Raw genomic sequence first — 13,933 nt, forward strand, 5'->3', positions numbered from 1 at the left:
GAGGCAAGACTTGGATATTGCTGGACTTGCTACCTTAAGGTGGCATGAAAAAGAGTAACTGGATCTTCCCTGGAGCTAAAGCAAAGCAATGAAAAGTCTGGGGGTTTGGTTTTGCTCTTTTTACTCCTTACACTCAGTAACATGCAATATTGCTACCAAAGTGCTCCTACTGGAAATTGCGTAGATTAGGCAATCTCTACGCCATGCTTAGGCAGAAGTGGAATTCTATGTGGATATACATATATATTTTTAAAATCGGATTAATTTACTACATTTAGCCAATATGGCTTGGGTTTAAGCACTGAGAGAATCTGCAGCTAATCAGGGCTGGAAGCAGGAGGCTGACAAAAATAAACAAAGAAGGAAGAGGTATGCCATGTCCTCCAGGTGGTAAGGGTTTACCAGCCCTCACCCATCGATTTGCAACCCCACACACAGAAGGCCAGCACCGTTCTCACAAGGATGACTGTGGCATGTGGCATCCCTTCCCCAGCTACAACTCCACAAGTGGGTCTAAAAACTTCTAGCACTTCTTCCCTGGAAAGAATGAGAAAATGAGTCGCCTGATTCAGAGAAAGATAATCTGTGCCCTCAGTAAGAGCAAACATGTGGGAAAACTATTTGCTAGAAGAATGTACCTCGCGGCTACTGCCAAAGGTTTTGATGGGTGTATCTGAGCTTTGGATAGCTTTATGGCTGCGCAGTGGAAATTGCTCATAATGAATGATAGTATCTATATTTCTCTAACACCTTTCGTCCAGAAATCAAAAGCACTTTTCAAAGAAAGGGACAGATTTTAAATGGTTGATGCTAGCAGCACCTCATGTCACACTTTTACGGACCAATTTTTTTGAAACAACTTGGTAGCCAAAGCTCTCTGGCACTCGCTACGCTTTAAGTGACAACTGAGCTCTCTTAAAAAATGTGACCCACACAGCATTTCACCGCTGAAGTGCAACTGCCTCTGGGGTGGACAAGACATACTGCGGAGCAGCCGGCACCAGCACTGTGCTGAATCTCAAAAGGGACAGTGTAGCCAAGGAAGGCAAGCCCTGCTCTTACAACAGGTGCCAAACATTTCTAAGGATCAGATAATGACTTTTCTCAAGGTCTTGGCTTCAAGGACCATACATAATATTGCCATGAATTCCACGTATCACCTTTGATAGAGAGAAAGAGCTGATCTGTCTTGAGTGAGTGGGAGTTAAAGAACCAGGTATCGCAGATGAGCCATCAACTACAGCTCTGGAGACTCTTCTCCAGCAGGAGCCATTCTGACACAGAAAACAGCAGTAATGCAGGAGAATTAAAATACTGACATCTATAGGATGTTAAACATTTCCAACAGTTACAATAAGAAGAAACCCATAAATAATATCCATTCTTCCCTAAAACTTCCTACATTGACTGGTTCACAGCAAGAACCAGTTCAGCTTTTCTGCCCATTGTTGTTCATGTGCTATTTACTGCAGTCCCGAAGTGGGACTTACTGCAGTCCCTGTGTCTTGCCTGGACTGGCCTGCAGGACATCCCCAGTATGATGCCAGGGATGATGGGGAAGAAGCACCTGCAGCAAATTAATGGGATACACAGAGGTAGCAGTGGGGATGGACAGAGCTCCACAAGAAACACAGCCCTCAGCTCTGCCCTGTGCTGTCTGTTGAGGGTGGGAAGGGGATGGGCTCTCCTCCAGGTAGCAGGGAGGCTTCAGCCCACTACCACCCCTGCTCCCCATTTGCACTACATCTGCAAGTCAGCTGCTTCCCATCAGCATGCCTCTTGCTGGGAGGGCAAATGAGGGGCTCATTCAGACCACTGCTGCTTTGGCAGAGCTGTGAGCAATGAAACATTGACTCCTCACATCCGTCCCTGGGAATCCATGGAAAGAACAGCCTGCTGTTGCAAGCCTAACCATGTACACACAGGCCCCTCCAATTCAGTTGTCACTACATGGATTTCACCAATAACCCCAGCGTGACTGCACATTGTACCTCCTGCCCAAATTTTCTGAAGCTGCTCTGCTTTCTAATTCCTGTTATGTTTGTGTCATCCTTGAAATAAGCTGGTCACAAGCTGTGGGGTTGCAACTCCACAGAGCTGTGACCAGGTTCCCATACCTGTAGGAGCACTTGATTCTCCTGATCAGTTCCCAGGCAAACAAAAGCCAAGGAAGAGCAAGGACACCAACGGGAGACAGTATTTTCTTAGCAGGAATACAATTACAACGTAGGTAGACTGCCTCTGTTTACCTCCCCAAATTAAAACAATCTTTTTCTTATGCTCTTACCTAAGAATGAGACCAGAATGTGATCCACTCTGCTTCTGACTGCATTTACTGGCCAGAAAGAGGCTGCAATGAGCTAAGAGGCAAGTCTCCCACTGCAAGAACTGTCAAAGGTACGAGCATGTACTCACACGGCTGCTATCGGGCAGGGCAGAGGCTTGCAGAGAGGGAGGAGGCACGTCTCTGTGGAAGACCTCTAGATTCAGGGCTATGGAACAACTCCTCAGACTGTTATAATGCATAGCAGCTCCTATAGCTCTGCTGGCGCTCTCTCCTTGGCCTGCAAAGCTTGCATGGTAGTGGTCAGAGGACAGAGTACCTAATTCACCCACCAGCAATTTTTTTTTTTTTTTAATACCCCCCCCCCCCCCCCCCAGTCTTTACCTTCCCTAACATCCCACTACCATACTGTCAGCAGGGAATCCGTATATAAAGCTGCACTAAGATTTGGAGTTATGGTAGAGACTGAAATCCTGTTACACAGAAAAAGCATTTGGCTCCCTGCTTTGGACTGAGAACACCTCCTTTTAGAGAGGACTGGGGTTTCCAAGTGGTTAGAAGCAAGACCTGGGAATATGAAGTAGTTAAAATAATTTCCTTTTTAATTGCTACTTTGCAGCCTTTTCCTCTGACTTTGAGAAAAGCTTTGAGCTTTCTCTGTCCACAGAACTCTAAAATAGGCAAAGTTGTTTTATTTTATTAGGGAAACAAGACAATTCCCAGTATTCTTGCTATGACGTTTGCTCAGGGGAAGCTGAGAGAAGATGAAATCACTTTCTGAGAAGCAGCTGGCTTAACACAGGCAGGCACAACATCAGAATTTCATTTCTTTTGCTGACTTACGTAGCAGTGAGTCCCTTGGTCTGCTTCTCTCCCACCCCTCTGTGCTAATGGGAATCTGCTAAGACACACCTGTGGGAGGTTTGGGCTTTTAAATCTGTGCCTTATATGTCCCAACAGTTCCCCAACTTGCAGAAAGTTTACTCCTATCAGGTCCTTAACCTCTGTTTTCTTGGGAAAATCACTGCAAGTATCTCCCTTCAGAAGCCTACTACAGAACATGTCTAAGAACTAAAGAGGTTTCCCCCCCACCCCTTGAAAACTGAATGTTCTCCAAAAGACTGAGGTTTTTAGATTTAAAATTCTCATGCTTAGGCTGAAATTACAAGCTAATAACAACAATTGTGTCATTAAGTCTGGATGAAAGGTTCTGATCATGGGGAAAGTACATTCCAACACAGTTCAAAATAAAAATCTCAAAGGTTTGAGCCCCTCCATCTCACACTCCACCTCTTCTCCCTCTCCCTGTGCTTCTGCAGAAACACAGGAAAGAAAGAGCTGAAAAAAGCAAGGGAGAAAAAACAATTTTCTCCCTAAAATGCAAGCAAAACAGAAACACATTCCAATTATAACAAGAAACTTATTTTCTGCACAAAATACAACTTGTTCTTTTCAACAGGCTCCAGCTGTGGTAGGCTGAGAGTAAAGGTGTAACACATGAAGGCAAATATGGCTTATATTTTAGGAATTTCCATTATTTTTATGGATTGCATTGATGAGAAATGCATTTGTGCACTCTGACCTGCCAGTAACATTTTTGTTGTGAGATATACTTTCAATAAGTTCTTTGCAAAAAGCATGGCCATATATTCATTAGAAATGGAAAGTCGTTCTGAAGACCCAAGCTTCTATATGATTGGTATTTCAATAAATAAAGGTGGTATAAATTCAAAATACTGATTCGCCAATTCATCATCTTCTAAGCTAAAATATACAATTCCTCTCTAATTTCAATTCCCAGCCATGCCGTCCTCTTAATCTTAATTATAAATGGTCTGCCACTTATCAAACCATGCTCTGTGTACTGCACAATCCTCACCCTTAATTGCACAAATATTTTATTTTTGGTACAACACAGCTCAGCAACAAGCTTCATTTTTCTCTTCATGACTCAGTCTCTATTAAAGTAAAGTGTTTATAAAAGCTCTGGGCACATGGAGAGAAAATTAGTTGCTCCTCCGTGGCTAACAGTTTTTAGCTAATCACAATGCAGCTCCACATCACTCCGAGCAGAGCAGTGATTAAAACTGCGCCTGCAACAAAGCAACATTGTACACAGCGATGACGTGCTCCAGTCAAAAACGTCTCCGCTCTTGTTATGATTGGTATTCCCCAGATGTTTGACTTTGAGCTCTAGCTTGGCAGGCGAGGCTTTGTGGCTGCAATTCAAGTCCCAAGCTTGAGCAGCTCCAGTGTTTTTTCTCATAATTTACACTTTGTGATGGCTTATGGACAGTTATGTACTTGGTTTCATAGCCACCACTTCAAACCCAGGGCCTGATCCTGCCTTTATGGAGTTAGTGGTAAATGCTTCCCAATTCCAGCACTGGCAGGAGGCCCCAGATGACTAAACCCTCTCTCAAAGCAAACAAACCAATATAAAAGAACAATTTGGTTTAAAAACAATAAAAAAATGCCTGAAATCTTACTTACTAGGAAGTCTTCTTCACAGTACACCTTGCCATTGACATTGTAGAACGCTTTTCCTCGTAGTCTTCTCCCTGTTAAAATACGGCACTGTCAGAATTTTGTGCTCCATCCCCAAACCCAGTCATTCAGGATGCAAAGCGAAAAGCACACCCTGCTGCGCCTGTCTGCACGGCCAGTTCCTCGCCCCTCTCCTCCCTGGAGGGTCCATCCAGAGACGTGGGTGAGGGTTAGGCTCTCGGCTCCATCCTGCCTTAACAAATTCCTTATTGACTAGGTGTTACTTCTAAGTGCAGGTTATGGAACCCAGCTGATACCAGTTCCTGGAAAATTTGAAATCTAAACTGAAAAATGATTATTCTGGGGGGAAAGGCTCATTTGTAAATTGAGACAATTTTCTTAGCAGGTGAAATCACAGCAGGCATACATCCACTGCAGTCAACATCAGCGATGTGTTTGTCTCTGAAGGACCAAACAAGGGATACTGCGTATGGATGTTCCTGTCACCTTTAAAAATATTAATACATTAATCAATGCCACAGCAGCTACACCCACAGCTCCCTGTGATACTAAAGCAGTAAAGGCACACATGACAGAGGGAAGGGCAGAAAATCACAGTGAAAACAAGGTATTTCATTTTCAAGTTTGAACATTTGCCATTTCATTGGCACTTGTGCAACTCTATTGACAAAGACTGTGATCGTTGTTAACTGATGGCTCCCTTTACAGCTACAAAATGCACAACGGACTCCAAAGAGTCCCAACAAAAAGGATCGAAACCAGGAATTCAGAAGCCACCGAGCCCAACCAGTTTTTAGATACAGCAGATCAGATCTGTCTTACACCAGAGCTGCTCCATTGAAAGCAACACCATTTTATCAGTGTAAAACCAGAGAGGGAGAAAGGAAACAGCACTCATCCTGACTCACCTTATTTCCACTCTGTGTCAGGGTCCCACTGGCCAAAGCTCCCAAACATTTGGGAGCTCTCACAAGCCATTTGCAGCCTTGGCAAGCAGATGGCTCGGTGCCTACCAGCTGCCATTAGCAGTGACACAGAGCAAGGAAGAGGGCAAGAGGCTCTGTATTTACAGGTCAACAGACGACCCCTCCCAGATCACTGCCAAAGCTTTTACTCCACAGAATAAGCCTGGACATCTCCTACTGAGGCAGAGTAGCAGCTCCACCATAAACACTGCTGCTCTTTGCGGAGGGTTTGACTCTGAGGGCCAGTGAGCTGAGCCAGCTGGCCAAGCACAGAGGGGCAGGAGTGCTCTCCACGGTTTCCATAAACAATGCTGAGGAAAATATGATTAATTTTCAGTGCTTGAAAGTGCCTTTTACATGTTGCCACTGTGATCTGATCCTGGGAAACAGCGTGTGGCACAAAGAAGTTGGGATCTGGGCTGATGCTTTTGGGAAATCACATGCTGCATGTGGTTGTCTGGTGGTTTTACTGTCGTGGCCGAGGGAAATGCTTCTTTTGTGTGCACATTCTTGGGCTGTCGATCTCACGGGCTGCTGTCTCCATACTGCTGGTAGGTGGAGTCAGCTCTTGTTTGTCTTTCTAGCTGCCTGGTAGCTCTGGTGGGGACCAGAAGCCTGGTGGCATGGGCAATGCACAGAGACCGTCCCATCTCCTCTGGGACTCTTAGGTAAAACTGGTCCATCCTACACATCAACCGAAACAAGGCATGGGGCTGGGACACCAATCAGGGGGTCACAGGACCTCTCTTCACCGATGCAGGAGCAACTACCTCTAGATCTTCCCTCCTGCTTATCCAAGCTGTTTTTAAACCTCTCCAGTGAAAGGTAAAGGAAAGGTAAATGGAAGGGAGGGAAGAAAAGGAAAGAGGACAGAATGGCTTTTTAAAGGCCATGTTGGCTCTGCCAGACCCAGCCTTAATACACAACTTGTCGTTAGATGGTAGAAATAAAGTGGCTGCACCCAGAACAGGGACTTGCCTTGGACATGCTGATGCAGCACTTCCACCTTGCTCACACACACTGCCGGTGCATTTGTTTCAGGTGGAGAAGCGCTGGCCATCACCCTCAATACACACCCATCATGGTTAGCAGCAGCAGAGATAACTAGGGACAAATCCTGAACTCCGTTGCTGGAAGGATCTCCACATTAAAGGAACGCCCTAATCTGGAGAGGCGTCAGCATCTCCCGAGGCACTGCACAAGGTGGATGAGAACCCGTATCCCAGTGTGCAGAGCCTCCAGTACTCAGGTTGATAGAAATGGCCCAGATTCTGCTCCTGTTGTTTCCCTAGCACAGCATCACTGGCAGAAGCCAGTGGGGTCAGAACGTTCCCAGATTGGGAAGGAGTGGGAAGCCTACGACCCAAAGCAAACAAGCCAAAACTGATGTTTTGGCCTGGCTCTCAAAGACACTTATGTTATCAGATGCATTTAGCAGCTGATTGCCTGGCAACATGAAACAACCTCACCTCACCCCAGCGCAGCAAAGCTGCGAGTCTCCATCTCAGCCACTGCACAACTTGTGAGCCCATGCTCACACGCCGCTCTGCAGGCCCCCCACGCCTGCCCAAAACAGACAGCAAGCCCCCCTTCCACACAGCTGACGCGGTAAAAACACCTCTGTTTTACACAGCACTTGCAGAGTGACACCTTTCAAAACTGAGGAATAATATCATTTTCCCCATTTTACAGCTGAAAAAAACAAGCCACCTATTAGGGAACCGACTTGCCTAAACTCATAAAGCAGGCAAAGCAGTTTGCTCACATGATAATTACTATTATTAGCAATAATTAATAAGATAGGCCTTTTACCTTAGAGGAATTTCATTCAGGGATCGTACAATAATTATCTCATAAACAAGAAGCAGCAAGTTATCACACAAATAGCCATGGCAGCACTATATTGGCTTCTACATACTGCATTTTAGAAATAAAGGGAAAAACATATGTTCCATTTGCCCTCCAGAAGAGTTTGCTAAGTGACAGCATTGAACATGGTCAAACACCAAACTCTGCGAGTGCCTGGGCATCATGTGAAAACTGCAACCAAGAGGAAAGCGCTGGCAGTTGCAGCCAGGGAGACACAAAGCCCAAGGCGATGCAGCGTTGGTACCTCCCAGCCCCAGAGCAGCCATGCAGCAGGGCGGGTGCAAGGCCTCAAGGTCAGGGTACCCGCCTGAGCTCGGTGTACTGGACAAGGCGGTTTCACCTCCCAAGGTCCCACAGTAACTCGGGGTCCTGCACAGCACCAGCCTGTTCTGTGTAGCCGTAACCTATTATTGTCAATCAGACAGCGATTACAAGTTAAAAAAAAAAACAAACAAAAACCTGATGTTGCTTTAGCCAGATGAGTCAAACGCCTGGCCAGCTAGACAAGGTAATATCATCCTGCCCACTGGTACACAGAACCTGCTGCTTGGCTTTCCTTTGAATGACTGAGTATAGCCAAGCCCGGGTTACTATTTGCTTTCATAATATTGAAACAAAAAAGTCAAGAGTTTCTGACAAAACTTGATGCAACTTGCCAATAGCTCATTATAATAATAATGAGCAGTTATAATGAGCAGCCTAGCACAGAGTTCACAAGTATGGGGTTTCACAAACACTGTGCTGCTTTCCTCCTTCTGCTGGATACCCACCTTGGCACGTCTGCCCTGTCAGACCAGTTTTCAACAGTAGCGAGGAAGAGGCTCTGTTTCACACCGACCAGAAGAGCAGCAGGTCGGCCAGGAATGCGCGGGGGGACCACGGGACGGGGCAGAAGCTGCCCAGCCTGCAGCCTGCATGCAGGCATGTAACACTAGCTTTTATAGGGAAGCCTCTTTTCCCCGAGTGTCCTTTAGAGCCTTGTTTTACTGTAGAAAACGAAGCTTATGCACTCACGGTGACAACAAATGCTTGTTGCAAAGAACTTACAGTTCTTGACTGACACCTACACATTTGAGGGGTAGTGAGCGCCAGGATAAGGGGGTTCCACCACCTCAGGTGGGAGGCAGAGACCTTGCAAATGCTCCAGCAGAGAGTGCAAAGTTTCATGTACATAATCTAGCAGTTAATAAAATGCAAGCTAGAAATTACTCTGTCCCAAGGAATGATCACAATGGGTGTTTGCAACCAACATGACAAACATCCAGAAGAAAGCAGGCCTTTGGAACTTTAAAAAAAAAAAAAAATCAGAATCAGCTCTAGGTTTTTAACATCAGTTTTCACCTTTAACCAGTTTATAAGTCTCTGGTATTTTAATGTGTCTAGAAATTACTTCCTGCACAATTTTTCTCCCCTATGTGTTGCAAACTAAAAGGAAGGAATGGGAGAGTTGTTGCTTTAGTGAAGGACTCAACTCAACGATTCAGCTTGCAAAAGGAAAAATGACCCGCAGTTGACACAGGCTGTCCACAAGTATTCTCTCCAAGTCTCCACAACACTTCGCTGGGTGGTGAAAACACACCAGCCAGGAAGCCAAGATGGGGTAAAACTTTTTCCAACGCTGTTTCAAAAGCTGCTCCGGGCCTTCATGGAACAACATCTGAATCAGACCAGGTTTTATGGTTTGAGGAGGTGCTCCAAAAGAGCACTGAAAATGTCCTGCCCTCTCCTCACTAGCTCAGAAAGCATCTTCAAAGACCTCCCTGCCGCTGCTGGCAGTGGGGTATTTGCCTATGGGGAGGTGAGTTTATCAAGTCGCAGCCTTCAGTGGTAGATCTCCAGTCTCACATGGGATGATGCAACCGCGTCGGGGGCTAACACCCCCCCTCGCCTTTGTAAGACAAGAGATAGCAATGTCTCACTGTCACAGCATGGTTATTAGACCTAATTATTGTTTGCAGTGTGCTTTGAAGTTGAAAAGTGCCAAGCATTATTATAATATTTTAAGTACTTTGATGATTAAAAACACGCAACCGTTGGGTAATAATAATGATTTACTAGCATTGTAGTGTAAGCAAGTTCATGTGAGAAGCCTGCATTGTCTCAGTGCCTGACGCTACTTAAAAACAAACAGTTCCCCTCTGACATAATGGGAATGCTGCAGCCCCAGCCTAGCCTCACAGATAACGCCTAGTGTGTCCCTGAGACTACCAGCGTGCTGAAAAAAAATATACCAGCGTACCTCCTTGCCATCATGATCTCTCTTGTAATATTCTCATGATATATGTGCCTCTTGTTGTAACTTCATGCGGGAAAGTTTCAGCGTTAGAGGGAACAAAGTGCGAGATGACTAATAATGTCCTTGTTATTTCTAATGTTACAGCTGTGTGGAACAAGAGGATTGTATTTTAGTCAGAAAATGTAATTAAAGCCTCCCCATATAGAGCGCAACTGGGGAGTTCAGCTGTAGGTATCGCTGCTAAAGAGAAGAAATTCGTTAAAGGAGAGCTAATTAAAAGCCTCAACAGCCGAAGCTATCACCATGGAATATTATTCAAGTACCTGCCGTTCCCGTTGGCTGGGGACGTGCCAGGGTAGGTCTGGCCACACACGAGCACAGACCTTGGCTCTGCTGCCTCTTCTCCCATGGGGGCTCGGCCCCCCCGGGAGCCCCCACGCAGGTGAGCAAGGTGCAGGCTGCGGCAGGACCAGGCAGGATGGCTGCGGCTGCCCTGCCGCGGCATCGGGGGCTCGCTCAAGCGCCCGGGATGGCCACGTGCTGCTGCTGCTGCTGCTGGGAAAGCAGCACCATGAGCTCCTGGCTTGCCTCACAGCAGCAACACAAATACAGTGTCCTTTAACAGCTCTTTCTGGAGGAAAAAAGCAGATCACATTGCTTCTCTCACTGGGATTTCTTCCCCTCACTTCTTATTTTACAGATTGTCAGTTCTAAGGCTGAACAGGACACTCGGTGAGAATCTCTGCATTCTGGAAGCTTTAGTCCACAACTCACACAGTTTTCTCAGCATAGCAGCCCCTGGCTCTTCATGCCTGACTGACCAAAGAACTGTGCATATCTGTTTTAGGTAGCAATGTTAAACATGGACCTAATTGCTTGTTAACTGCAGAGACGCCATCTCTGCAGTGACTGATGTGACACCAGCATCGTTATCAGTCTCATGTTAGCACCTTAAGTGACAGTCTCTCAAAGCGTTCAGGCTAAAGCAACATGTAAACACACACAGAGGATTAATATGCAACAACATTTGCTCAAATATTTCCCAGCTACCATAATAGGGAATGAAAATTCCTATGTATTGCCCCAAAGCCCTGTACAAGTGAAAACAAACACAAGGTGGCTTCGGCTGAGCAAACGTATCTGTGTAGCTGCTGCGCACCTGCAGCCACAGTCTCCATCACTGCTCAACAGAAACTTCAACTTTACTAGGACAAACCTGGTAATTTTGTTTTGCAAAAGCCCCTGGCATAGGTCTGGGACTGCTCTGATTCAGAGCCGGTCTGTGGTGGCCATCCACACAGGCTGCCCACACTCCCAAATGCAGCAGCACCCAAACGCACTTTTACACCCCACGTGCCACCCATGGGCTGTGGTGGGGCCCTTTGCCGAGCCCATCCAGGGGCGGCTGGTGCCCAAGTGATCTCCTGTATGGCCTGCGGACACCATCACGACAGCACAGGGCACCATGATGGGAACCACTGTCCACAGCCTTAAACTAAACTCTGGCACAGATGCTGCAGCTTTTCTTGCTGTGCAAGGTGTGACCTGCCCTCTGAAGAGCGCCTGTGTGCTCTCTAAGTACATGCTTTAATGATTGAATAACTGTGACCAAAATAACTCAAAAGCTGAACGGCAAATGAAACAGCCAGAATCCAATCTGTTCTCTGCAAACCCCCAGGTTAGAAGACAACTATTTCTGAAAAGTGGAAGCTAAACTTGAAGTCACCAGATGATTCCAGGAGCTGAAACTTCAACAGAAATACCAAGTTTTACAAACATGGAATAAATCAGTGAAAATACTAAGTAATAACAACCCACCTCTGCTACCTCCTCTACCCAGTCATCTCAAGATAAAACTGATGCAGAATTTCACCCAATGTTTACTTTCACTTGGTAGAGCAGGTTTGCGTGCCCAGGAATTAAAGATGTGCCAAAAGAAAACAAAAGCTTCCAATACTTTTTCTTTATTTGTTACCGTTTCTCCTTTACTCACATGTGAGTTTGCGCCTGCAGTTCTCCATCCCTCCCTCTGGCTTATGACTGCCTATCTGCACAGAGATTTTCTTTACAGGGGGTTTCTGGCACTCCACTCACTTGAGAATGGGGAGCGCGGAGGCTGCTTTAGCCCCTGAATAACTGTTAATTAAATTTTTCTCCTCTGTCTCCTACAGGGGACTCACACAAAGCCACCAAGCAACGTGAGCACCACCTCTTCGTGACGGGGTCCCGCGTTCGAGCCGCAGCCCCCGTGGCAGGTGCCGGGGCAGCGCAGGGTCTTCGCAGCAGGAAGGGCTGGAGGAGGACTGCACCCCAGCCCCAGCCCCAGCCCCTGGGCTTGGGGAAGCTTCCATCCCCCACCACCACTGCCCCGTCCCCTCCTCACAATGCTCAACTGCTCAGGCTTTGTGAAAGGAGGGGTGAATTTCTAGGGCTTTCAGGGTTTTTAAGATTGGGGGGGGGGAAATCGATGCCAAATTCCTTTGAATAGAAGATACTGCATGTTGGCAGAAGCCACTTTTCACAGACTCCAGCCGTTTGAAATCTGAAACACTAAAAAGTGGCTACTGTGGATGTGCTGTATTCTTCTTTTCAAAGCAATCTGGCACACAATTTTGCTCCCCTGTTTCAGGACCCAATCCTGCATTCCTTTCACGCTCAGACTCCCATTGACTTTAAGGAATGCAGGATTGGATCCTAAATGTGTGCTTTACTCACACAATAGCTCCTCATGGTTACGATCTATTGAGAAAGGCACACTTTAAAAACCATTTGGAATTGCAGGCTCATCCACCAGGCCAGAAAGCCTGTAAAGATCTTCCATTATTTCAGGAAAAATGCTCGGTGTGTGAATTACACACACACTCTCACACATTTTCCTGGTTTCAAGCTGCAGGCACAGCTTAGCTTGAGATGCATCAAAATATTTTGAGCACTGGCCTGATAGCTCATAAAGAAACCACGTGTAATTTTAGTTTTCGGAAAAAAGCAAAACTCCAGGGGAAAAGAAAGCCACCAAAGCAAACATATAAGCAGCTGAATCTTTAGGACAGTTTTTCAGAAAACTTTTGTAAAAGCCTCTAAAAGACCTGCACTGGCTAAGACAAAACAGAGCCTCGCACTGCTGTTTTTGAGGATGCTGTATATTGAGTTACGAGGCTATTACGATGCAAATCTCAAATGTACAAGCTTTTTACTTGGCCATAAACACAAAACAGTATACATTGTCCTTTCAGAAGAAAAGGTTTGCTGCTAAAATAGCAGAAGCCCTACGTAAATAACCAACATTCTTTCTGCCTGAGGTCACTGACTTGGCCTATTCAATTCCGGGCTAGTCTGGGATTTGACAATCTAAGCAGGGGAGAGGCCCTTTCCTTTTTTTCAAAAGAATGCTGGGATTTTATTTGAAATTTAAACTCTTGCAAACAAAAGGTGGCATCGTATGCTAGAGGCCTATGAAGGTAGAGTACAGGATGTGTATTGTTTTCTCCCTTTACATAGATTCTTTCAGGAAAGAGCATTCAGAGTCTGTGAACAAATTCTAATCAAATATTATCATCAGGTAGGCAAATATAGCAAGATATGAAGGAACACTTTTAAGAGATCAGGAGATGAACTTTTTAAAAATATCGATGCAGGGAAAGCACAAAAATTGTTTAAAATTATAATTTATCATTTAAAATAAATTATTTTTAAAATTTCAATTGAAAACTCCTCCATAGTTTAAGTTTCTATACTAATTCATATTTGTACACTAAAAAAAGAGCTTTTCGGTGCAAATTAGCTGTGGCTACAAAGTCAGTATTCATTCTCATTCTCTATCTCAAGTAGATCTGTCCTGGAGAGGCAGATGGCAGTTAACTATTTTTCCTCCCGACTACCGTTGCCCAGCTCTTACTTGGAGTCTCACAAAAGTACACTCTTGTATAATACAATTACCATTTCAATTTCTGGGCTGTTATCCAGGCTCTGCACTGCTCTGTGCCACCTCTCCAGCACCCGAGCAGCGTGCCAGCTCCTGCCACACGGACGTGCTGGTACCACACACCTCCCACCACAGAGGACGGTGCTAAG

The 13,933-nt window shown here is 45.7% G+C and overlaps 1 protein-coding gene across 4 annotated transcripts in view; it reads right to left on the reverse strand.

Annotated features, from left to right (window-relative positions):
• The window catches only part of WTIP (WT1 interacting protein), an 86,175-nt gene that overhangs the window by 18,576 nt on the left and 53,666 nt on the right, over positions 1 to 13,933 (reverse strand). For 2 of the 4 annotated variants that reach the window (XM_072873826.1, XM_072873825.1), the window contains 2 exons: positions 4,778 to 4,845; positions 1,161 to 1,274 (listed from right to left, as the gene is read on the reverse strand). In XM_072873826.1, coding sequence (XP_072729927.1) covers positions 1,161 to 1,274; positions 4,778 to 4,845 — 182 coding nt within the window. Of the gene's footprint in view, positions 1 to 1,160; positions 1,275 to 2,415; positions 2,542 to 4,777; positions 4,846 to 13,933 lie in introns of those variants that run through there. The other 2 variants (XM_072873828.1, XM_072873827.1) reach the window with 2 other exon arrangements.

This window comes from Ciconia boyciana, chromosome 9, assembly GCF_034638445.1.
Source record: "Ciconia boyciana chromosome 9, ASM3463844v1, whole genome shotgun sequence".
Taxonomy (NCBI): domain Eukaryota; kingdom Metazoa; phylum Chordata; class Aves; order Ciconiiformes; family Ciconiidae; genus Ciconia; species Ciconia boyciana.